The sequence below is a fragment of the Schistocerca serialis genome, chromosome 2 (assembly GCF_023864345.2).
Source record: "Schistocerca serialis cubense isolate TAMUIC-IGC-003099 chromosome 2, iqSchSeri2.2, whole genome shotgun sequence".
In the NCBI taxonomy this organism is placed as follows: Eukaryota; Metazoa; Arthropoda; class Insecta; order Orthoptera; family Acrididae; genus Schistocerca; species Schistocerca serialis.
In genome coordinates, this window is record NC_064639.1 from 407,255,378 (window position 1) to 407,282,610 (window position 27,233).

The following is a 27,233-nucleotide window of genomic DNA, read 5'->3' on the forward strand; positions in this document are numbered from 1 at the left end:
ATCTTACCATTATATAATGTATCTGACACCTTCCAGTTTCTCCAGGCGTCTTCCACGTGTACAACCTTCTTTCATGATTCATAAACCAAGTATTAGCTATGATTAAGTTATGCTCGATACACAATTCTACCAGGCGGCTTCCTCTTTCATTCCTTACCCTCCGTCCATCTTCACCTCCTTCTTTTCCGTCTCTTTCTTTTCCTACTATCGAATTCCAATCCCCCGTGACTATTAAATTTTCGTCTCCATTCACTATTTGAATAATTTCTTGTATCGGATTATACATTTCTTTAATGTCCTCAGCCTCTGCGGAGCTAGTCGACATATAAATTTGTACTACTGTGGTAGGCGTGGGATTCGTGTCTGTCTTGGATACAATAATGCGTTCACTACGCTGTTCGCAGTAGCTTACCAGCTTTCTTTTTATTCATTATTAAAGCTGCTCCTACATTACCCTATTTGATTTTGTATTTATAACCCTGTATTCAACTGACCACAAGTCTTGCTCCTCCTGCCACCGAACTTAACTAATTCCCACTATATCTAACTTTAACCCATCCATTTGCCTTTTTAAATTTTCTAACCTACCTACCCGATTAAGGGATCTGACATTCCACGCTCCGATCCGTAGAATACCAGTTTTGTTTCTCCTGATAACAAAATATGGGCTCTCAAATGCGTATCTTAAGAACTATGGGCACTTGTTTAGTCGAAGAGATGTCTTTCACGGTGGCGAATGTGAACAAGTGCTCATACCTCTTCAGGTAGGGATTTTAGAGTCAGTGTTACTAGGCACTTTTTCTTTTTTTGATCTATACTATCTCCGAAAGTTGTTTAACCGACAATGTTACCAACAACTGTACCGGTACATTTATTCGTCTGTCAGATGTATCAAATTTATTTTAGTTTATGACTTTCGATTCGAACATTTCCGGACCAGAATTTCTTTCCTCAAATACACACATTTACCCTTTTCCACCATCCCCGAAAGTCTGCAACATCATCACGGAATCATCTTGTATAAAACATACTTTGCATTTCGGGACACAGGCGTATACACTTTTACGCAGTCATTAATAACATAAAATGAAAATATGTTACCCGTTTATATTGTACCATCTTTAATATACAACCAAAATAAACGATGGACGAAAGAAGAAAAGAAGAAAATGGAAAGGTAGCAGAGAGAAAGAAATATGCTAACAAATCAAAACATTCCTTCTTGAGACTACAGATTGAGGTTTATAGGAACTCGGTAAGTAGTAAATATAGAGTTACCGTTATTTAAAGGAATGATCCCTATGTTCACTGCTAAAGCAGAGAAAAATCAGCGCTATGGCTAGGTGAAAGCTTCTTGAACAGACAAAGAAATGGCGTTGATAGTATCAACACATCTGGATTAAGGTAATTACAGTCTAATCAGCATTTGAAGCTATCAAAAATATTTCAATGTAAAGTAATTATGTTAACTACAATTTACTTGTGATTTTATGTTTATTGAGAAGGAGGTCGAGAGATACCAAAGTGACAGTGGTGATGCCACGGTGTACGAGTATTGTCCATAAATTTTGCTGGTTGTGATTGCTTTTAGTTCAGAGGTTGTCAGTTTTCGCCAAGATAATACTTCCCATTATAAGGGAGCTCTTTACGCCTAATTTGAACGGTCCTTCGTGTACGGATGCGCAGAGGGGCGCCAGAGAAGCGATCCCGACCGTTAGAGGATGGCAGTGTTAGCCAGCCTAACTTAACGTGTGCCCTACCCAAAACTATGAAAATGAGACAGTTAAGTTGGCTACGAAAAGTGGAGCTTTTAGCACAGTCAGACGTTTTCTCCGAAAAGCGAGGTGTTAAGTAACTCCGACAGCGAGAACTTTGCCTCACTGGGACCAGACCTCCTCGGCAGTCTACGTGCGTTTCCGTGGCTGCCACAGTCTCAAGACCGCATGGTCATACCGTTTACGTGCAGTTTCTATCGACTCTCCCAGGTCTGCAATCACTGTCTGCATCCAGTAGTTGTGGTCTTTTCTTTTGAAATTATATCTGTTTAAAATAGTCTGTAGTCGCTGTTATTTCAGTAGAGTAGTGCAACAGTCTTCTGCGTTTAATCTATCATCACGCTGGATCTGCTCTCTAATGATTGCGTACACAGGTCGAATCACGCTGTAGCAAGAAATGACGTCGATGCCAAAGGCCCGGTCACGACAAAGAGGAAGGTGGTTGGTGCTTATTTCCAAGCCACACAGACGGAGAGCGAACCACAATAGCATTGGGCCTACATCATAACAAAAATCTATGTCTTGGACGGTTCACTATCATCTACAGTAGATGAAAATTTATTAAGATTTTGCTCATTCGTTGTAAGTAGTAAAGAAATGGGCGTCAGCGTTCAAACGAGCAGTGCTATTTCTTACAGATCACCCTAATCGGCGCATGTTTTTATGTATCCAGATTCATACGCAAACGAGACAATATTGTCTGTCAGTGCTGTGCTGCGTGTTAAAAATCGAACGCTTGTGTATAAAAGAAAGCATGAAAATAATGTAGGACTTGGAAAAGAAAAGATCCATATAAGGCTTTGTATAGTTGCAAAAAGATGCACTGACCAAGCAGGGAATTACGTACAAAAGTACATTTATTTTTGATCACAGAAATAATCCTTCACTACGAGACCGAATACGTTTTTCCTTGCCGTCGTAACTTCTTCGATACTATCAGGCAGATTATAATATAGCTGAGTGCTTGGAACACATAAGAACCTCGCATAATCGCCTATGATACTCTGTAGTGAAAATAATTTAGAATGTAAGGAGCTGTTCTTGATGTAAGAACGTTGCATTTCAGTACAGAAGTTTGGTAGTCATAGAGTAAAAATAGCGTGTGACAGTCGCACCTTCAAAGAGGATACAGTTGTGGATAATTGTCTGTTAGTAGGAGTTACGTAAATATGTGGTTCTCCCCTGTCGAAAATTAAATAAACAGATTTTAAAGTGATGGTCTGGCAGGAAAAAATAGGGCAAAGGCAAGATAATCATCTGGAATTTGTTCAACAAGAAATTTCTTTCCACCAGAACCAGTGTACATCACTACCAGATGGTCGTTCTCCCAAAATCAGTCTAAAGAGCTGAGACATCACCACAACAACCCGTGTCAGTGTCACCAAGAAAATGGAACGACAGCCACTGCGAAAAATTTGGACCCAGAATTCAAGATGATATCTGTGTGCGCAAAAGTTAACAGGAAATGGGCGATATAGTAGTACAACTGCATGGAAAAGATGTCTGAAATGTTATGGACATATAATACGAATCGACGGCTCACGATTAACCAAGAGAACCTTTCACACAGTAAGCTGGACCCAAGATACCATAGTACGATGGCTAGCGGACACTCAGTGGGAGTTAGAACGAATTTTTTTTAATTTTCCGATTTTTATACTATTATAAAATGTGCAATTTTCTTAACAACAAATATGTAAATCAGTTGTAATGCCGCATGGGAAGCATTTTTAAAAATATTCTCTGCAATGTTAATTGCAGGGGGTATATTTCTGCTTTTTGGATATGTGATAACTGTCACTTACATACAGGGTGATTCCGTGACGATGTTACCAACTTCAAAAATGGTTCAAATGGCTCTGAGCACTATGGGACTTAACTTCTGAGGTCATCAGTCCCCTAGAACTTAGAACTACTTAAACCTAACTAACCTAAGGACATCACACACATCCATGCCCGAGGCAGGATTCGAACCTGCGACCGTAGCGGTCTCGCGGCTCCAGACTGTAGCGCCTAGAACCGCTCGGCCACTCCGGCCGGCTTACCAACTTCAGGGATGATGGAGAGTGATAAGGGACCCTGGTTCGGAAACGACCGAGTCGAAAGTCATTAGCGAATATCTGAGGACCTCTGATAGTCGAATACATGTACCGGCACTGTTGTTGCAAAGGTTGTCGGATAGGCAACTTTCGGATGTGGTAGTATAGACCAGAACAAATAATGAAGGTCCGGCCCCTAATTGCGTACCGTAAGAGCAATGGGCAACTGTTCAGTGAAAGCCGGCCGTGCTAGCCGAGCGGTTCTATTCGCTTCAGTCCGGAACCGCGCGACTGCTACTGTCGCAGGTTCGAATCCTGCCTCGGGCACGGATGTGTGTGATGTCCTTAGGTTAGTTAGGTTTAAGTAGTTCTAGGTTCTAGCGGACTGATGACCTCAGAAGTTAAGTCCCATAGTGCTCAGAGCCATTTGAACCATTTGTTCAGTAAAGAGATGTGTTTCACAGTAGCGACGATCAATAAATGCTCGTAGCTCTTAAGTTATGCGTTTTGGAGCCCATGTTTACTGGACATTTTTTCTTGTTTTGGTCCATACTATCACCTCTGAAAGTTGTTTACCATACAATGATAGCAACAACATTGCCAGTACATGTATTCCACTGTCAAAGGTGCCCAAACGAACGCTTGTAACTTTCGACTCGGTTGTTTTTGGACTAGGATCCCTGTCCTCTTATTGATAAACTTACCCTTCACCACCACCCCTTGAAGTTTGTAACTTCATCACGGAGGTGTATAATAAGTACAAGAACAGACCCATTATCGATGCCTGTGGTATGCCTGCTGTCATTATTCCTTATTCTGAATATGCGGCACCGTTGTGTACACTACATTCGTTTTGTATGAATGCAGAGTCCCGCGGGTATAACACTGAATAAAATGTTATCTTGTTTCCAACCGCGTCAATTGCTTAGAACTACACGAGCTTTCGCCCAAGCACTCCGGTCACCACATAAAATTTGAGGATACCTCTGCCATGGCTCGCACTAACGGCTTCTGAGACAGTTTAATAAAGGAAGCTATTGAAATAAAAACAACCGCAAACATCCTGAATAGAGACGGTGGCTTGGAGCTCGGCGCTGCGTGGGATCCAGCGATCGCGCGGTTGAAGAGGGCATATCGAACGGCTACTCAAAACATGCCCATGTATTGCAATGTCACAGGCTCCAGTGACGTCACAGCCGGCAGCTACCGTATATAAGGTGGCAGTCATACCACTTGACAATGGCCAAGGAGTGCTTGGCCGAAAGCTCGTGTAGTTTTAAGGAATTGACGCGGTTGGAAACCCGAGAACATTTTATTCACTACATTCGTTTATTAGTGCGACACTCTACATCTTTCTAGTTAGACAGGACAAAAACCCGTTACCAGAAAAATCTGGGACACCTTCTCCAGGAGGAGTTCTGGTATGACAGGAAGAAGACTAAAACTCAATAATAATGACAATAATAAGAATAGTACTAGTAATGAGCGGCGGCGTAGCAGGCAGGCATCGTGCAGGCAGCACAGTAGAGGTGGGGCGCTCACCTGCCGTGGTTGAGCTTCTTGAAGAGGTCGTGCACGGCGCCGAAGTCTGGCCGCATGTCGGGCTGCTCGGCCCAGCACTGCCGCATGATGTTGATGGCCTCCGGCGGCGCCGCGCCCTTCGACACCGACGGCCGGATCAGCGGCGGCGGGCGCTTCACCTTCTCCAGGATCTCTGCGCACGCAGGGAGGGCATCGGCTTACTCGCGGCCGCTACTAGTCTGCGTCCAATAGTAGCTGCTCTTATCGCGCAGGTCGCTCAATACTATTACCCTCCTATTTATTTTCACAGAAATCACAACAGCTGCATAAAGTACATCAGCACAAACAGAGCAAGATTTCAGCTGTATTTCACCACATTCCCATATAACGTCCTCAATCCTCAAGTAGCATATGCGCTACGTTAGCCGTTTCATTTTTGCTAGCTTGCACAGTAAACTGACCTTGCTGGGTATGGTCATATCTGCCGGACGGTGTGGCTGAGCGGTTCTAGCCGCTTCAGTCTTGAACCACGCGACCGCTACGGTCGCAGGTTCGAATCATACCTTGGGCATGGACGTATGTGATTCCTTAGGTTAGTTAGGTTTAAGTAGTTCTAAGTTCTAGGGGACTGATGATCTCAGATGTTAAGTCCCATAGTGCTCAGAGCCATTTGAACCATTTTTTGTAGAGTATACTTTACACCTAGTGTTTTCTACACATTACTTGTGTGGGCAGCGTCTGCTAGAACGACTCTGTTTATCAAGTTATCAGCATGGCTTCGACAAATAAATGTAATTTCCATACATTTTCAGTAATTTTAAAATATGGCTGAGTACTCGGTATTGCCCGGCTATGCACTTATTGCAATCTTCTGTTAGTCCATCTCCTCCCTCTACATCTACATCTACATGGATACTCTGCAAAACACATTTAAGTGCCTGACAAAGGGTTCATCGAACCACCTTCACAATTCTCTATTATTCCAATCTCGTATAGCGCGCAGGAAGAATGAACACCTATATCTTTCCGTACGAGCTATCATTTCCCTTATTTTATCGTGGTGATCTTTCCACCTTATGTAGGTCGGTGTCAACAAAATATTTTCCCATTCGGAGGAAAAAGTTGGTGATTGGAATTTCGTGAGAAGACTTAGTCGCAACGAAAAACGGCTTTCTTTTAATGATGTCCATCCCAAATCCCGTATCATTTCTGTGACACTCTCTCCCATATTTCACGATGATACAAAACGTGCTTTCTTTCTTTGAACTTTTTCCATATACTCCGTCAATCTTATCTTGTAAGGATCCCACACCGCGCAGCAGTATTCTAAAAGAGGACGGACAAGCGTAATGTAGGCTCTCTCCTTAGTAGGTCTGTTACATTTTCTAAGTGTCCTGCCAATAAAACGCAGTCTTTGGTTAGCCTACCCCACATTTTCTGTGTGTTCCTTCCAATTTAAGTTGTTCGTAATTGTAATTCCTAGGTATTTTGTAGTATTTACGGCTTTTAGATTAGACTGATTTATCGTGTAACCGAAGTTTAACGAGTTCCTTTTAGCACTCATGTGGATGACCTCACACTTTTCGTTATTCAGGGTCAACTGCCACTTTTCGCACCATTCAGATATTTTTTCTAAATCGTTTTGCAATTTGTTTCGATCTTCTGGTGACTTTATTAGTCGATAAACGACAGCCTCATCTGCAAACAGCCGAAGACGGCTGCCTAGATTGTCTCCCAAATCGTTTATATAGATAAGGAACAGCAAAGGGCCAGAAATCACTTCTGTTTTACTCGATGACTTTCTGTGAATTACTACGATCTCTGACCTCTCTGACAGGAAATCACAAATCCAGTTACGTAACTGAGACGATATTCCATAAGCACGCAATTTCACTACGAGCCGCTTGTGTGGTACAGTGTCCTTCCGGAAAACCAAAAATACGGAATCGATCTGAAATCCCTTGTCAATAGTACTCAACACTTCATGTGAGTAAAGAGCTAGTTGTGTTTCACAGGAACGATCTTTTCTAAACCCATGTTGTCTGTGTGTCAATAGACAGTTTTCTTCGAGGTAATTCATAATGTTCGAACACAATGTATGTTCTAAAATCCTGCTACATATCGACGTTGACGATGTGGGGCTGTAATTTAGTGGATTACCCCTACTACCAAATTACAGGCCCTCTCTCTGTCCACCGCCTCTTTCATCCCATCTCTATCCATCTCCTCCAACCCCTCCGTCCACCTTCTTCATCCCACACTCTCTGTCCATCTCCTGCTGTCCCTCTCTCTGTGCATTTCCTCCTCTCCTCTCTGTGTCCACCTAGATGTCGATCTACATACATACTCCGCGAGCCACCGTACGGTGCGCGGCGTAGGGTACCCTTTAGCAGAACCAGCCATTTCCTTTCCTGTTCCACTCGCAGATAGAGCGAGGGAAAAACGACTGTCTTTACGGCTCCGCATGAGCCCTAATTTCTCGTATCTTACCTTCCGGTCCCTAAGCGAAATGTATGTTGATGGCAGTAGGATCGTTCTGCAGTCAGCTTCAAATGCCGGTTCTCTAAACTTTCTCAGTAGTGTTCTTCGAAATGGATGTCTTCATCCCTCCAGGCATTCCCACTTGAGCTCCCCAGACACATTCGTAACACTTGCATGCTCTTCGAACCTATCGGTAACAAATGTATCAGCCCGCCTCTGAACTGCTTCGTTGACTTCTTTCAATTCGACCTGGTGCGGATCCCAAACACTCGAGCAGTACTCAAGAACAGCTCGCACCAGCGTCCTATATGCGGTCTTCTTTACAGATGAACCACACTCTCCTAAAATTCTCCCAATAAACCTGATGTGTGCACATCGACCTAGCGGTTATCTATCCCGTCTGGCCTAAAGTTTGCTTATACAGCGCGCGCCTGAGGCGAGGTACGTGAAGAGAGAGTGAACACGTAGTCGCTAGGAGGCGTGATTCGCGTATGCACTGTGTTTGGAAGCACATTGGCGGCAGTATAAGCTGGCAACGCGTAGAACTGAGACTGTAGGTACTGGCGTTGCTGATTCTGGCGTTCATTGCTTGACGCGACTCTGAGTGGACAGCCTTATTTCAGCTCACGGCGGCATTGGCACCATGGATAACTTTTTTTTTGGGTTGGCAAAATTTCAGCCCATGAACTGTGGTAACAATGTGATTTAACGTATTGCTGCCTCTCGTTGCCTCATTCGAAATTCTCGTCAGGTACTTCAATCTGTGCAATGGGTATTGCCAACTGCCAGTCCTGAACGATTTCCATAAGTAGTGAAATCCCGTGTTTTGATGGTTTATCAAGTGTGGTTAATTTTTTTTTTTATTTACTGGACCAATTGGTTGCTTGAAGTTCTCCAGGCCATAGTTTAAATTGTCATTATGGTCTGGTCTGTGTTCCCTGAGACACGTATGAACATGTTTTTGAGGTTTGTTGAATTAAAAGTATCTGTTTGTGTGTTTCAGAAGCTTGTGTTGTTACCTTGTGTTCTCTCCCGTGTGTACGACGACCTGCCTGAGGAGGCGGGCGAACTGGGCCTGTTGATTGTTGGAGAGTAAAAGGGCTCGTACCACGAGCGGCAGTTCATGTGCAATGAAAGGAAAGCTGTGTAATCCTGCTTTAAGTATACGCCTCAAATTATAACCATTATCTCTTGATGCATTTGTAGTTGCGTGAGTGGTGGCTTAATTTTAAAACCACGAGTTTGTTTAATGTTGTTTAATGGTCCTGTGTTGAACTATTGCAGGAGTTAACTCTAAAGTCATTTACTTGTCAGCTTGAATTTGTTTTAGAGAAACTTTGTCTTAGAATTTTATGCTCTCTGTTTTTTTTAATCGTGAGCTCATTGGTAGATGCCGGCTTAGAGTAAGACCAAAGGTTATATTCTTGCCTAGTTATTTTTCTAGTTGAAGTACTAGGCTTATTGGATTCTGCTTGCTTTGGTAGTCGTTGTTTAAATATTACTGCTTGGTAAAATATATTTTAGTCTTTTATTATGTTAATAGCTTGCCTAAAAGTTTAACGCTAAATGAGCTGGTGTTTGTCCACCCTCGCTTAAGATCAAGTCTGGAAGCTCAATGATTCTGTATTTTTTTTAGTAAGTACCAAGGAATGAAACTTGCTCAGAGAGTTATACTGTAATAAAATCAATCATGTTTGAGAATTGTGGCCTAGTCCTTTCATTAACTGAACCTTTCCTGTGCTAGTGTAAAGTTCTGCTACAAAACCGAAGTCGACCATTTGCTTCCCTACCACAATCATTACATCCTCGTTCCATTTCATATCGCTTCGCAATGTTACGTCCAGATATTTAAACGACTTGACTGTCGGCGGGGTCAGGGATTTTCTCTGCCTCGTGATGGCTGGGTGTTGTGTGCTGTACTTAGGTTAGTTAGGTTTAAGTAGTTCTAAGTTCTAGGGGACTGATGACCATAGATGTTAAGTCCCATAGTGCTCAGAGCCATTTTTGACTTGACTGTGTCAAACACGACACTACTAATGTTGTTGTCCCTACTCATCCGCATTAACTTACATTTTTCTACATTAAGCGCCAGCTGCCATTCATCACAGCAACTACAAATTTTGTCTAGGTCACCTTGTACCAACCTTATCTTCGACATCTACCTGTACTCCGCAGCATCGACAGCGAACAACCGCAGATTACTGCCCGCCTTGTCTGCCAGATCATTTATATACATAGAAAATAACAACGGTCCTATCACACTTCACTGGGGCACTCCTGATGTTACCCCTGTCTCCGATGAACGCTCGCCGTCTAGGACAACATACTCGGTCCTACTACTTAAGAAGTCTTCGAGACAGTCACATATCTGGAAACCTATTCCGTACGCGCGTACCTTCGTTAACATTCTGCAGTGCGGTACCTTGCCGAATGCTTTTCGAAAATCTAGAAATATGGAATCTGCATGTTGTCCTTCATCCACAGTTCGTAGTATACCAATGTAATAATAATACCACCCAACACCTTTTCATTCTCTTATCCATGAACCCCTCTACAGAACACTGGAACTAAAAGTCAAATCAGATGTCACCAAAGCTTTCAACCACTCTCTAACAGCTATTACATTCATATTAAACACTCTACAGCTCAAACCACCAACACCTCCTACGCACACACACACACACACACACACACACACACACACACACACACACACTACAAAAAAAACACAATCACACACACACAAACACACACACACACACACACACACACACACACACACACACACACACACACACACACACACAGATATAAACATAATCAATGTTGTACGCATTGTTACCGCTGTCTGTATATCTGATGTCGCTGTCCTGATTTTTGTCACTGCAGGGGTAGCTACAAATACATGTCTATATAGTGATACATCACTCATCGTAAGTACAGTCTTATCTGGGGAAAGCTGTAATTCACGAAGCGCTGTGTAGTGAATTGGTTGTTGCGTGGTATCGCTGTGGGCAGCTGAAAATGTGGTCGATGTCCTCCGTTTCAACACCCACATGCGGATTACAGTCAATCTGTTGTAGCCGGCGGGGGAGTAGTCAGGACCGTCCGTGGTTAAAGCGGAGGAGTAACGTGGTAAAGAGAAACCTTCTGTGGCACATACCAAGGGAGTACCATGGTCGTGCACGGATGCGTGGTAGTTTAGTGCATAACTTCCCCTATGTTGGTACGATAGGCGCCACTTATTGTTCCACAAGGGCCTGATATGCCGCCACACGCTTTGGAGAAGTTCTGTGTAAGGAACATTTTCAAAATACTGTACGTCTCTATCGCATGGTGGCTGGCGCTCTTAGTGAGAGCGTCAGTTATTTCATTGACCCTGGTATCATTGTGCCCCTTTACCCATAGCATGGTGATTTTCTTGTTACGGCGCTGTAGTTCTGCAATACAGGCTACACTCCGTTACACCAATCAAGTGTTCGTATTGTTGACAACATGATTCCGTATGAACAGCAGGACTTTTCTTAAGTCTGTCAGGCTAATGACCGTGTCTTTATCTAAGCCATCTGCTTTTTTAAGTACAATTCGTATTGCAGTGACTCCACTGTAAGTATCGAGGCTTTCAGAGTGATTTGGAACTGACCTAGGTAGTGAATCTGTTCGTTATAATATGCGCTGCTAACGCAATCTGAAGTATGTCCTCCATCTGCGTAGAGACGCTACCCATGTTTCCATCCACTTAAAAAATTTTCGACAGTTGCATGCTCATATTAGTTCCATGTATCGTGTATCCGTGTGAATGTCTAACTCTGTTGTTTTATTCCTGTAATTTATGAACTGTAATAGTAGGGAGCTTACAAATGTTTATTCGAGATATTTTTATATAATGGTATGTTTATGCGATAGTATGTATAAGTTACAATCTGTACTTATATGTTGGCATTACTTCTCCACATAGTTGTCACCCAAACTAAAATATTTGTCGTACTGTGACATATCAGCTTCTTTATCCCTTCATCAAAAATGATACCCCCTGATGGTTGAGCCGGCTGAGCTCATCGTCAGAAGAGGTGAAAGTCGCTTGGTGCCAAGACCCGACTGTAAAGCGGATATTGAATAATAGCCCACCCAACAGGTCTCAGTTTTGCTTCATTCGATTCGCAGAATTTGGTCACGCATTGTCATGAAGGAATATGATTCGTTTGGTAACCATATCACACCAGTTTGCTCAGTTTGGTAACCATATCACACCAGTTTGCTCAGTTTGTTTAGGATTGATTCAGGAGATCGGTGAGACCCTCATAACAAATCTGTGATGTCACAGCATTGTCTCTTGTTACTCCTATGAAACCCCTTGTCAAAATTTCTTTGCAATCTCAAAAAACAATAATTATCATTTTGCAGTTCGACAGCGTCCTCTTGAATTTTTTGGACTTATTGTTGGAGTAACACATATCACAGTCCCGAGAGTGTTAAGAAATTCCTCCCCTTCTTCATGGCAGCATTGAAGGAATGTCGCCGGCCGCTGTGGTAGTCCGGAAACGCGCTGCTGCTATGGTCGCAGGTTCGAATCCTGCCTCGGCCATGGTTGTGTGTGATGTCCTTAGGTTAATTAGGTTTAAGCAGCTCTAAGTCTAGGGGACTGATGACTTCAGATGTTAAGTCCCATAGTGCTTAGAGCCATTTGAACCATTTTTGAAGGAATGTCAACGTCGGACCCATTCTCCCCATTTTGTGTATATCGGTTAGACATTTTGGTACCCACTGTGTGCAAAACTTATGATGACGTAATCTCTCTTTTCCAATGTTAAAGACAGTTGTCATTGAAATGTGAGGCACGTCTTCAGAAAGTTTGGAAACTGTGAACTGACGTCTCGTACGCAGAATTTCGTCAAAATGTTGCACAAGTTCATCAGTCACATCTGGATGTCCTCCTTTCGTCGTGGACATCTCTGCCACTAACCTTGAAGTTTGGAAACTGTGAACTGACGTCTCGTACGCAGAATTTCGTCAACATGTTGCACAAGTTCATCAGTCACATCAGGATGTCCTCCTTTCGTCGTGGACATCTCTGCGACTAACCTTGAATTTTCTGCACAATTCCCTCACAACACCGTTGCTCATAACCCCATCCACACGCACAAGACAAAATCGCAATGGATCTCTACAGCATTTCCTCTTCTTGCTTGAAGGAAGGAAGTGACAGACGTACTTCGGAACAGGTGGAAGACGCAAGAACACTGCCCATTACAATCGTTTGCTGCTTAGACACTGGCGAATGCAACAGAGAGCTGACTGATGCAACGTGAGGTTCAAAGCCTCCTTTTTAAAACACACAAGCGCCCGTGAAGCTAGGATATGGCAAAATAACGTCGTCGGTAGACGTGCAGTCGGCAGGGCAAACGTTGGAAGAGCGGTAGCAGTGGGATGGGAACTGCGGACAGGTGCTGTGGGGGAAAAACCGAGTATTGGAGGGGAAGTGCAGTTCTGAACTGAAGCCTATGCAAACGTTTTTTTGTAAATATTATGTGGAGGCCCTCCACGACAAAACTTGCATGGTGACCATCCAGAAGATCTACTGTCATCTCTGCTTTAGTTAAAATCTAAAAAGAAATCCGCTGAAAATGCAACAGAAGAAGCGATTTATTTACGCCTGACTTATTAACGATTTGTAACTTTCAGAGAAGCATCGTGAGTGGCGAAATTTGAGTAAAACCTATATTTTTCTAGTTTGCTTCGTTTGCCAAGACACAGTACAGTTTACGCAATGTCACCTCACCACCATGTTATGCTGTCGCAACTTCAAGAAAATTCTGAAACAGTGGTTCATTAAATGAGGAACTGAGGACAAGGAAGATCAATAGGTTATGAAACAGCACGTCCTCGGTACATGAATAAACATATGATGACTTCACTTAAGTAGTTCTAAAACCCACACTGCTTCCCGTTTGACCAGTTATCGATGGCCCTTCAAAATTACATTCTTTCATCGAAAATTTCTGTAGTCAGTGGAATAACGTCAGACAATGAAGGATCACATAATAACCATAAGGCAAAATACTCTCCTCTTTGGGTGCAATCATTTGCCACAATCTCGTTTCGACATCGGAATGTTACGGAAATCTCATTCTGACTTTATCACGATCGCAAATGAGAGCTATATAAGATCAGTTTTCTCGAAATTGGTGACACATAGAGATCTCTACCCAAGTCTAAAAAAATCGATATGTTAGCTAAATTTCATACACAGCAAAATATTATGTAACATGCACCAAACACAAAATGATAGCGACCCCAATTTTTCATTGTAAACGTTTTAGACTTTCGCACAAAGTCTTACTTAAATGTAAAAATCACAATAATTACGGCCATTAAAGAAATGAGCACTTCATCGTGAAACTGGCGTGTGAAGCTACAAGTAACGCAATACTGACATTTTTGCCTAATAGTTTGTGTAAAGAAAAGACTACGGGGCGTGCACCTTGATTCAGTCATCGCAGCAGGCCGAAAGCAGACAAATAATGTCGGCATCCCTTTCCAAACAAAAGAATGTACTAGCCCACCACTTCGGACTAAAATCGGTTACTACGCACTGGCCACCGCGTCCTGCCCAGACTCTTACAAGCATTTGTTTATTTCTAATAGATGTTGTTGTTGCAGTGGTCTTTAGTCCTGATACTGGTTTGATGCAGCTCTCCATGCTACTCTACCCTGTGCAAGCTTCTTCATCTCCCAGTACCTACTGCAACCTACATCCTTCTGTATCTGTTTAGTGTATTCATCTCTTGGTCACCTTCTACGATTTTTACCCTCCACGCTGCCCTCTAATACTAAATTGGTGATCTCTTGATGTCTCAGAACATGTCCTACCAACCGATCCCTTCTTCTAGTGAAGTTGTGCCACAAACTTCTCTTCTCCCCAATTCTTTTCCATACCTCCTCATTAGTTATGTGATCTACCCATCTGATCTTCAGCATTCTTCTGTAGCACCACATTTCAAAAGCTTCTATTCTCTTCTTGTCCAAACTATTTATCGTCCATGTTTCACTTCCATACATGGCTACACTCCATACAAATACTTTCAGAAACGACTTCCTGACACTTAAATCTATACTCGATGTTAACAAATATCTCTTCTTCAGAAACGCTTTCCTTGCCATTGCCAGTCTACATTTTATATCCTCTCTACTTCGACCATCATCAGTTATTTTGCTCCCCAAATAGCAAAACTCCTTTACTACTTTAAGTGTCTCATTTCCTAATATAATTCCCTCAGCATCACCCGACTTAATTCGACTACATTCCATTATCCTTCGTTTTGCTTTTGTTGATGTTCATCTTATATTTTAATAGATAATCGGAATTAATTTATGAATAGCCCTCGCATTTACGGACCCTGTCGGTCGCATAACTTTCGAAGCCACTGGCATGCAGTTGCATTGCTCCTCTGAAGTGTGACGCCGCTCTTTTCGCCTTCTTCTGCCTCCACGTATGCATACCCACTCACCCTCCCACCCACACACGCACACACACGACGCACACACACTGGTACGCACCTTCAGGGCTGAGCGCGAGCATGCAGAAGGGCTCCCCACGGACCACCACCTCTTGCATGACTATGCCGAAGCTGTACACGTCCCCCGGCTGGCTGCCCTGCTTGCGGAGCGCCGGGTTCCGCAGTAGCTCCGGGGCCGTCCACAGCAGGTCTGCAACAACACACAAACGGGCCGTCTGCACTAAAGAGGAGGCGTTGTGCTGGCCTGCAGAACAGCTGCTACAAACACTAGGGCTTGTTTCGAAAAATGGAACGGAAACTGCGCAGGGGCCAGATTTAGGCCTACGTGCTAGGAAGCCTACGACTGCCAACAGACAATTCACGGCTCGAGTGTTGGGCATAGGCATGGACAAGACGGCAGTAGTATCTCCATAATGAAGGTCGCCAAATACACAAAGCCCTTTTGGTCAAATGTTTGAGCGGAGCAACAATGACGACTCCCTTGAAATTACACAACGGATATTTGTCCGAATTTTCACCAAGAGTGGAAAATGCACAAATGAGGTATCAAATTGACTAGTGCGAAGTCTAGTTTTCTAAAAGAATTCTTGAGAGTAATCGAAGTAGATAAAGAAACGCAATTAGTGATTTGAGGGAAAACTTAAACATTTCAAGAACAGCTGCTGCAACCACGTAAACTAAATGTCAAAAAAATATCAAAAAACAGCATAAGTGGAAACTTCTCTCTTTTCTCTATATACTCTTAATAATAATAGAGTGCCGATCAATATTTAGATATATTATATTTTATGCACTCTGAACAAAACTTGAAAAGAAAGAAAAGAAATATTTTGCGAAATGATTTGCCTAAAAGTAAGAATGTATGTACTGCCGTACAGCTCATCATCCAGGATCTGAAATCTCTTCCTCCCTCGTCTCCCCTTTCATACTGTATGGCCCTCTCACGCATGAAATGCATTCGCAGTTCCAAGTATGAACAACCGTCAGCTTTATAAGGGAATGACGACAACGAAAATTTGGTCTTTGTTGATACATTGGGGACGTGGGACAGCGGCTGCTCAAATATTTAACAAATAAATTGTGCAAACAACCATGCAAATTGAGATGTTATTTTATTTTTCTTTCACTACCAGTTTCGTCAATTCAATTTGCCATCTTCAGGCCCCATAAGCACCTCTCAGCGGGCCGGGTTGGCCGAGTGATTCTAGGCGCTACAGTCTGGAACCGCGCGACCGCTACGGTCGCAGGTTCGAATCCTCCCTCGGGCATAGATGTGTGGGATGTCCTTAGGTTAGTTAGGTTTAAGAAGTTCTAAGTTCTAGGGGACTAATGACCTCAGCAGTTAAGTCCCATAGTGCTGAGAACCATTTGAACCATTTGAACCATTTTGCACCACTCAAAAATTATCAATACTGGCATATATGGCCCGGTATGCCAATATCGATAATGTTTGAAAGGTGCTAATGGGACCTGAAGGTGGCATATTGAATTTGCGAAATTTATTTTTGTTTGTTCTGTTTTAGGGCGTAAAAACAACTAGGTCCACGCACCCATATTAGAACCGTAGAAAACGAACACGAAAAATAAGTTAAAAAAAAAACAACAAAAAAACAGATCGACTGAAGGAAACTGGGAGCGAAAATAAAATGAGCTAACTTCTCGATTTGCACAGCTATTTGGCATATTACCTTGTTAAATAAACGAAAATCTGTGTCGGGCTGGGACTCGAACCCAGATTGGCCGTTTTACGCCAATGGTCGCCTTAATCTTGTGGCTACGTGTGCACGATTCACAGCCAAACACAAACTTCCATATGTCGTCGCTCCTGCGTCACAAACTGTACTCGTTCAAACATTATGTAATTTCCGTACAGAGGAGAACATTTTAATTGAAAGTCACTGCCTGGTATCGGCGGATAAATACGATATTGCAGTGCCTGTGTTGTTAATAAGAAGGATGTGAAGTTCCTTCGGACATGCATGCATGTCTATGAGTGGTTATTGAAGACTGACGTCGTACATAGCAGCAAAGCTGCAGTATTTTCGTAATTGGTATCTGCGAAGAAGTGGCCCTACATGTTATTGCTAATCATTTCTTAACCATTGGGCTACGTAAGCTTGACTTAAAAGTTTCATGGTCAAAGATGTTTCCACCTACGATTTCCGTGCACTATGTAACACGGTCTTCTGGGATGCTGTATTAAAATGATGCTGTCTCTCAGCGTTCCAAAGAGCTGATGATATATTCATTCTTTCTCAGGAAGCAGATAATTACGGTTTCAACTGAGAACAGTTATTAGGGAATCACAAACTATACGGAATATCACCGAAGTTATTGCTCTTATTAAGCATTTCGAATGCACTCATTTTTATCAACACAGCACATGCCAACATACGTCAGAGACTGAGACTTTACGACGATCACAAAATGACGCGGATAATTATACCTAACATATGATAGCTACCAATTCCGACCTACGCCGGCTCACGCACACAGACTGAACTTAACAGACTGCCGTGCCAAGCACTTCCACCAAGTAGCAACAATTGCTGCTGCAGAATACAATGTCAGCGCTCGAATGCTGGACTCAGCTAAACCAGAGAGTAGTAGCTGCAGTAAAATACTATACAATGTCCAGACACTTAAATGTCATAACCCGTCAAAAGCCTGAATAACCATCTTTTGCAGCGTAGGCAGCTGCGACGCTTGCAGGGAGAGTGTGAACGAGGTTCTGAAAGGTATTTGGGACCATGCTAACAACAGTGCCGTGATCAGCTGCGACAGGTTTCTTTTTTGAAGATCCATGGCGGGACCAGCCCTATCGAGATGGTTCCGCAGACTCTGGACTTGGTTTAAATCCGGGGAGTGTGGTACCGGGGGGAGTACAGTAAACTCAGCCTCGTGCTCTTCGAACGACACACGTACGTTGCGAGCTGTATGAAACATTGCATTGCTCTGCCTTTAGATGTCATCGTGCTGAGCAAAAACAAATTACGTATAGGGGTGGGCACTGTCGCCAAGCATAGATGAACACCTGTGTCGGTCCATTATGCCTTCCTGAATAACGAGATCACGCAGTAACATTCTCCAGAACGTAACGATCCCTCTTCCGACATGGACCCTTTACTTTCAGACTTTTCACGCCGTAAATGTCAATGCCCATCTGTCCAATGGAGCACAGAACATGTTTCATCGGAAATGGGTACCTGTCGTTGTGTCCAGTTGTGGTACTGGCGTGCAAATTCCGGTCTTCGTCGTCAGTGAGCAGCAGTCAACTTGGGTGCATGGACAACGCGCCTGCAGTGGAGGCCCATTCCTAGGAACGTTCGCTGAACGGTCGTTGAGGACACACTGTTGGTAGCCCCTAGGTTCAGATGGGCGGTCAGTTGCTCAGTAGCTAGACATCTCTCCGACAGTCATTCACTCCTGTTATCAAAGGCCCGTGGTGCACCAATGTTGCCTCAGGGCCAATTTTAGCTAGCGCTATTTTGCCATGCACAGTATACTTTACCCACAGCGGCACCCGAACGGTGTAGAAACTTAGCCGTTTCGGAACTCCTTCACCCTTGGCCCGAAAGCCAATGATCATGCCATTTTGTATGTCAGATAAATCGCTCCGTTTCCGCGTTACAACTATCTCCACGTCTCCCTCCCCCCTCCTCCATTATGCTTTATATACCTTACACTGCCAGTGCTACCACCTGCGTCCGTGAGTGATTATTGCATTTTGATATCGAACACAGGTAGTGGTCACATTAGTGTGACTAGACCGTGTATAATGTGCGATGAAGCAAAACCATACGTCTGCGACCAATGTCACAAAATGCATGTTGACGAGGCAGTATATAAGATCCTCACAACCACTAAAAAAAAACTAAACTCCTCCCCAATAGGCCTTGAAGGCCCAACGGTACCGACCGGCCGCAGTGTCATCCTCAGCCCATAGGCGTCACTGGATTCGGATCTGGAGGGGCATGTGGTCAGCACACCGCTCTCCCGGCTGTAAGTCAGTTTACGAGACCGGAGCCGCTACTTCTCAATCAAGTAGCTCCTCAGTTTGTCTCACAAGGGCTGAGTGCACACCGCTTACCAACAGTGCTCGGCAGACCGGATGGTCACCCATGCAAGTGCTAGCCCAGCCCAACAGCGCTTAATTTCGGTGATCTGACGGGAGCCGGTGTTACCACTGCGACAATGCCGTTGGCCCTCACAACCACTGCAATGCATTTAATTCATTCCAAAAATACTTTTAGCGTCATTTGGGCAATCTGCGGCCACAAAATTAGCACTGTACGCGAGTGGACTGCCTATGTGTTCATATAAGGTAGAGGAATATTACTGCGCACCGGATGATAATATTACTGCGTTGTGATGGCTATACCAGGTTCCCAGTCTGTACGTCACAAAATTGCACGAAATGAGACGTACTCTGTCGGAAATAATTAACAACGTGAGCACGATTAGTCGCCCATACGGAAGATAATTTCAGTCGATAGGCTTGTCCATTGTCCTCGATTCCTGATTATTAGCGCTTTATCCCGGCCTGTTGCTTTAATTTACCTCGCACCGCGTAGCGGCTGTTTGAGGACAACACTCTGTGGCTTGTTTGTGGCGTATCAGACATGTCAGTCACACGTGTCGATCACGTGCTAAGCGCTGATGACGGCCGGGTATAATATATTATTATTTGTCCCTATAATTAGGCCTGAATATTCACGGCACGAGAAGTAGTTTGGTTCCAGCGACCGAACATTTAACGTCTGAATGAGTCTGGCAAAGAGCTATCAGAGTCCATTAAATTGGCGAACTCGGAGTGATACAACACGTGACTGCGACGCAGTGTTATACAGAACGCGTTATGGATTTCACTTCTACATTCGAGAACAAGCTTCACCTGTCGGATGGATGTGAACTCTAAGCAATTGCGGTACTTTTCCGCTATCATACCAGACAGCACGAAGCAAAAGTGAGGAAACATTATGCTAGGTTTGAATCCAGTCCCGGATATGGGTATGAGTTTTAAATGCATTGGTCCTGGATTAATATTCTCTAGGAAACGGAAATGAGTTTTAAAAATTAAATACAAAATGCGATAATCGCATAATCTTCCATAAGCTAATATTGTATTTTAAGAGTATATCCAAATATGTCTTGTCAGAATCTAATCTTTACAATTTTTACCACGTTATTGACCGACTTAGATGTTGCGAATTATACACCACTGGCCATTAAAATTGCTACACCAAGAAGAACTGCAGATGATTCATTGGACAAATATATTAGACTAGAACTGACATGTGATTACATTTTCACGCAATTTGGGTTCATAGAACCTGAGAAATCAGTACCCAGAACAACCACTTCTGGCCGTAATAACGGCCTTGATGCGCCTGGTCATTGAGTCAAACAGAGCTTGGGTGGCCTGTACAGGTATAGCTGCCCATGCAGCTTCAACGCGATACCACAGTTCATCAAGAGTAATGACTGGCGTATTGGGACGAGCCAGTTGCTCGGCCACCATTGACCAGACGTTTTCAGTTGGTGAGAGATCTGGAGAATGTGCTGGCCAGGGGAGCATTCAAACACTTTCTGTATCCAGTAAGGCCCGTACAGGACCTGCAACATGTGGTCGTGCATTATCCTGCTGAAATGTAGGGTTTCGCAGGGATCGAATGAAAGGTAGAGCCACGGGTCGTAACACGTCTAATATGTAACGTACACCGTTCAAAGTGCCGTGAATGCGAACAAGAGGTGACCGAGACGTGTAACCAATGGCACACCATACCATCACGCCGGGTGATACGCCAGTATGGCGATGACGTATACACGCTACCAATGTGCGTTCACCGCGATGTCGCCAAACACGGATGCGACCATCATGATGCTGTAAACAGAACCTGGATTCATCCGAAAAAATGACGCTTTGCCATTCGTGCACCCAGGTTCGTCGTTGAGTACACCATCGCAGGCGCTCCTTTCTGTGATGCAGCGTCAAGGGTTGTCTTGCAAACGTCCCCATCTGTTGACTCAGGGATCGAGACGTGGCTGCACAATCCGTTACAGCCATGCGAATAAGATGCCTGTCATCTCGACTGCTAGTGATACGAGGCCATTGGGATCCAGCACGGCGTTCCGTATTACCCTCCTGAATCCACCCATTCCATATTCTGCTAACAGTCATTGGATCTCGACCAACGCGAGCAGCAATGTCGCGATACGATAAACCGCAATCGTGATAGGCTGCAATCCGACCTTTATCAAAGTCGGAAACGTGATGGTACGCATTTCCCCTCCTTACACGAGGCACCACAATAACGTTTCACCAGGCAACTCTTGTCAACTGCTGTTTGTGTATGAGAAATCGGTTGGACACTTTCCTTATGTCAGCACGTTGTAGATGTCGCGACCGGCGCCAACCTTGTGTGAATGCTCTGAAAAGCTAATCATTTGCATATGACAGCATCTTCTACCTGTCGGTTAAATTTCGCGTCTGTAGAACGTCATCTTCGTGGTGTAGCAATTTTAATATCCAGTAGTGTAGTATCAAGTGTGTCTGTCTAACCACACCTACGAATGGAAAGATTGTAGAAGATGTTAAAAATAAGACTGGAGGAGGGAAAAGTATAAATAGAAATCCAAACTGAATCATTTGGAGTGATAATATTGCAAACAAAACAAAAAATATAATGCACTGTCTGATCAAAAGTATGCAGACACCTAAATGTACTGCGAAACTGACCACCATATGCCATGAGAGACAAAGCCGGCAGTATGAAATGAGGCGGAAAATATTGTGTTCTCAGTAGAGATGCAGTAATAGTAATGGGTCGGTCAGGTGAGCTGGCCGGCCGGTGTGGCCGCGCTATCGCTATGGTCGCAGGTTGGAATCCTGCCTCAGGCATGGATGTGTGTGATGTCCTTAGGTTAGTTAGGTTTAAGTAGTTCTAAGTTCTAGGGGACTGATGACCTCAGATGTTAACTCCCATACTGCTCAGAACCATTTGAACGATTTTTTCAGGTGAGCTCAGTGACTTCCAGTGTAGAGCAGTCACTGCATTCACCTGGGTAACAAATCCATGAAAGCTGGCCAAGTCGGCTGTTCGGTATGAGATGTTCCTGTGGAGTGGAAATGCGAAGGATCAGCCACAGCTAAACCGGCCGGCCGCGGTGGCGTGCGGTTCTAGGCGCTCAGTCCGGAACGCGCGACTAGTACGGTCGCAGTTTTTAATCCTGCCTCGGGAATGGACGTGTGTGATGTCCTTGGATTAGTTAGGTTTAAGTAGTTCAAAGTTCTAGGGGACTGATGACCTCAGATGTTAAGTCCCATAGTGCTCAGAGCCATTTGAACCATTTTGAACAGCTAAACCAACACCTGGCAGACCGCATATACTATTGAACAGGGGCCCTCGAGCATTGCGGAGAGTAGTTGTAAAAGCTCGCATGGAATCACTCGTGATTTCCAAAGTGCTAACAGAAAGCTAGCACTATGACTGTGCATATGGAGATAAAAAGAGTGGGGTACAATGATCTAACTTCCTCATAAGCCACACATCTCTGTAGTCAATGCTAAGCGTCGTTTGAAGTGGTGTAGAGAGCGACGCCTCTGTGCAGTGGATGACTGGAAGCGAGTGATATGGAGTGATGAATCACACTACACCCTGTAGCAATCCGATGGAATGGCTTGAACTTCGTGACCGTTACTGAACTGGAGACCGTGTGTATCGCTAACAGTGAGGCGGTATTGTTACGATATGGGGTGTTTTCTCGTTGTTATGTGTTGTACCCCTAATCTGCTGTAGCGGCACCACCGTGTATGATGGGGAAAGTTAGTTTTGTGTGATATTTGGAGCACGAGTTACAGCCAGGTGCAGGCCGGATTGAAGTAAGTTACACATACCAGCAGTTGCGAAGGCAAATAGAGGCCACAGCGGCATAGAACTGCTGGAGAGGGCGCACACAGCAGTTTCCATGGCGCAAGTCACAGGCAAGAGAGGGCCACTGGCCAACCTAAGTGTTATGCACACATGGCGCAAAGCGATGCATTAGCGAATCAGAGGTGCACAGCCGAGTATAAATAGGTGTCGTTTTCTAACGAGAGTCATTCAAGTGTGGCAGCTCTCCTGGACAGCGGGGCATGTCACACCATCGGACTACACGCAGCAACAGATGTGGCGACAGCACCCCAGTCTACTGTGGGTTGTTGGTTCGACCCTCTGAGGCCGACGCGGGGTCCACAGCCAGCCAGGTCTGGCCACTCTTCGGCTCGCTACTGCAGGCAGTCGTCTCGGCTACTGACACACGCCGGAGACTTCCGAGGCGAGGGCCGCAGATACGGACGCCGGATAGTGGGCGCTTGTTGGTCGCTGCTTTCTCAGCCACACCAGCGAAGAGAAGGATGTAGCTGGCCGCCTGCAGCTCACACTGAGTGGCGCTGAGTCGGCAGGGGCGCAGACTGCTGAGTCAACTGTGGCATCTTGACAACGACGCAGCTCCACTGGTGTACAAGGCCGGCTCGACACAGCCCATTACCGAGCGAGGTGGCGCAGTGGTTAGCACACTGGACTCGCATTCGGGAGGACGACGGTTCAATCCAGTCTCCGGCCATCCTGATTTAGGTTTTCCGTGATTTCCCTATATCGTTTCAGGCGAATGCCGAGATGGTTCCTTTGAAAGGGCACGGCCGATTTCCTTCCCAATCCTTCCCTAACCTGAGCTTGCACTCCATCTCTAATGACCTCGTTGTCGACGGGACGTTAAACACTAACCACCACCACCACACAGCCCATTGCACTGGGTCACTGGGGTGGTGGCCTCAGCATTGCTGGGCCCTGTGACGTGGACCGAGGTGAACGGAGCATTGTAATGGAAACAAATAAATCATTTCGAAAATTCTCGCCGAGATTTAATATGGCACATCCTGGCACCCATCCACTACGTTTGGTGTCTTCACACCACATTTGGCATCTGATACCACAACACCGCTAAAGAAAATATTAAATGTGGAAGGATATGAACACAGCTTACAGATCTGCATAATGTATTCAGTAGAGGAACAGTTCGAGGATGATGAATGTTGGTATCAGCATGACAATGTTCCCAGACACAAAGCAACATCAGTGAGGCAATGGTTTGTGGAAATAACGTTTCTCAAATAGAGTAGCCTGCCCAGACTCCCGACCTGAACCCAGTGGGACACCCTTGGGATGAGTTAGAAATAGAATTGGCTCCAGACCCCCCGAAATACAACATAACTACCTTCTGTGGTTTCGGTTCTTGAGGAAAAATGGGCTGCTATTCCTGCACAGAAATTGAAATATCTGGTTGAAACTGTCCCCAGCAAAGCTCAAGCCGTTATAAAGATGAAGGATGAATAAACCGCATATTAACGTCCACTAATAGGTGTGAGGATACTTTTGATCAGATACTGTATGGGTCAGGGCAGTTTCGGAAATAAAAATATAGGAAAAGATCAACCATTATCCATAGCACTCGATTACTGGAGACTAAGTGCAGTAGTCTCAAGATTAGACCAGATTCAAAGTGAAGAAATTAGAAAAATGACGGAAGTGGAAGAGAGCATAATGGAAGCTATTGAGGACAAGGTTACTATAGTATGGTCATTTAGAACAAACTGCTGGTAATAGACGGCCAACGAAAGTACTGCAATGGATCTCAAGACGGATAAAGGAAACGTGGTATAGAAAATGGCTTACGGTTGTCATTGAAGCTATGGACTCCAGGAGTCTACAAGAGAGGGGCTGGGTAGATCCTGAACTGTGGTGGCCCAATAACCAAAAAAGATATTTATAATACCCAACGAGACAGTTTATTCAAAAATTTTGAACTACACTGATCCACTAGAACAGTATGGCCTAACTAATAGCCGGTATGTCCACTTCAGCCACGGATAACAGCAGCAACGCATTGTGGCATCGAAGCAATGAGGACTTCGTAGGTCACTGGAGGGAGTTGGCACCACATCTACACACACATTTCACCTGAATCCAGTTAATTCCGGGAAGGGGAGCAATGAGCTCTGACGCCACGTTCAGTCACATCCCAGATGTGTTCAGCTACAGTGAGTTGAGGGGCCAGCACATCAACTGGGACTCGTTACTGTGTTCCTTCTCTCAATGGAGAGAAGTCTTCCGAAGTAAGAGTGATTTCAGGTGTGCCGCAGGGGAGTGTCGTAGGACCGTTGCTATTCACAATATACACAAATGACCTTGTGGATGACATCGGAAGTTCACTGAGGTTTTTTGGAGATGATGCTGTGGTACATCGAGAGGTTGTAACAATGGAAAATTGCACTAAAATGCAGGAGGATCTGCAACGAATCGAAGCTTGGTGCAGGTAATGGCAATTGAATCTCAATGTAGACAAGTGTAATGTGCTGCGAATACATAGAAAGATAGATCCCTTATCATTTAGCTATAAAATAGCAGGTCAGCAACTGGAAGCAGTTAATTCCATGAATTATCTGGGAGTACGCATTAGGAGTGATTTAAAATGGAATGATCATATAAAGTTGATCGTCGGTAAAGCAGATGCCAGACTGAGATTCATTGGAAGAATCCTAAGGAAATGCAATCCGAAAAAAAAGGAAGTAGGTTACAGTACGCTTGTTCGCCCACTGCTTGCATACTGCTCAGCAGTGTGGAATCCGTACCAGATAGGGTTGATAGAAGAGACAGAGAAGATCCAACGGAGAGCACCGCGCTTCGTTCCAGGATCATTTAGTAATCGCGAAAGCGTTACGGAGATGATAGATAAACTCCAGTGGAAGACTCTGCAGGAGAGACACTCAGTAGCTCGGTACGGGCTTTTGTTAAAGTTTAGAGAACATACCTTCACCGAAGAGACAAGCAGTATATTGCTCCCTCCTACGTATATCTCGCGAAGAGACCCTGAGGGTAAAATCAGAGAGATTAGAGCCCACACAGAAGCATACCGACAATCCTTCTTTCCACGAACAATACGGGACTAGAATAGAAGGGAGATCCGATAGAGGTACTCAAGGTAACCTCCGCCACACACCGTCAGGTGGCTTGCGGAGTATGGATGTAGATGTAGATGTAGATTCCATCACACTCCTGGCCTTGTGACACGGCGCATTATGTTGTTGAAAACTTCGACTGTCTTCGGGAAACGTGATCGTCATAAAGGGTTGTACGTGGTCTACAACCAATGGACGATAGTCCTTGGCCTTGCACAGACTTCATTGTACCCATGAATGCCCACGTGAATGTTCCCCAGAGCATAATGTAGCCGCCGCCAGCTTGTCTCCGCCCCTCAGTGCAGGTTCAAGGGGCTGTTCCCTGGAATACTGATTCGCACCCTCCCATATGGATGCTGCCAACGTCCAGCGCCGATAGTCACGTGCCCATTTCACTCGTAGCTGCCGATGTTGTGGTGTTGACATTGGTACAGGCTTGGGTCGTCGGCTGCGGAGGCCCACCGTTAGGAGTGTTCGGTGCGCTGTGTGTTCAGACATACTTGTACTCTGCCTAGCATTAAAGTTCGAAGTTAGTTCCGCCACAGTTAGCCCCCTGTGCTGTTTTACCAGTCTGTCCAGCCTACCATGTCTGTAATGAAGGTGGTGGCCCAACCCCACGACGACTCGACATGTTTTCACCTTGGTTTCGCCACGTGTTGCAGATACTCACCACAGCACTCCTCGAACACCCGGAAAGTCGTGCGGTTTCCGAAATGCTCGTGCCGAGCGTCCGGGACATCACCATCTGCCCTTGGTCAAACTCAGATAGATGGCGCGCCTTCCCCATTCTAGGCACGGACAGTACGCTCACTGATACGACATGCACCTTGCGTGTGTCTGACCAGCAGTCATTCCTCGCCAGGTGACGCTGCTATCGCCTGGACGGGTTTTTGCTATCGCCTGG

The 27,233-nt window shown here is 44.7% G+C and overlaps 1 protein-coding gene across 1 annotated transcript in view; it reads right to left on the minus strand.

The window, feature by feature from the left end:
* Positions 1-27,233, minus strand: part of LOC126456025 (retinal guanylyl cyclase 2) — a 337,992-nt gene that overhangs the window by 213,424 nt on the left and 97,335 nt on the right. The window contains 2 exon segments of the mRNA XM_050091780.1: positions 5,357-5,528; positions 15,374-15,523. Coding sequence (XP_049947737.1) covers positions 5,357-5,528; positions 15,374-15,523 — 322 coding nt within the window.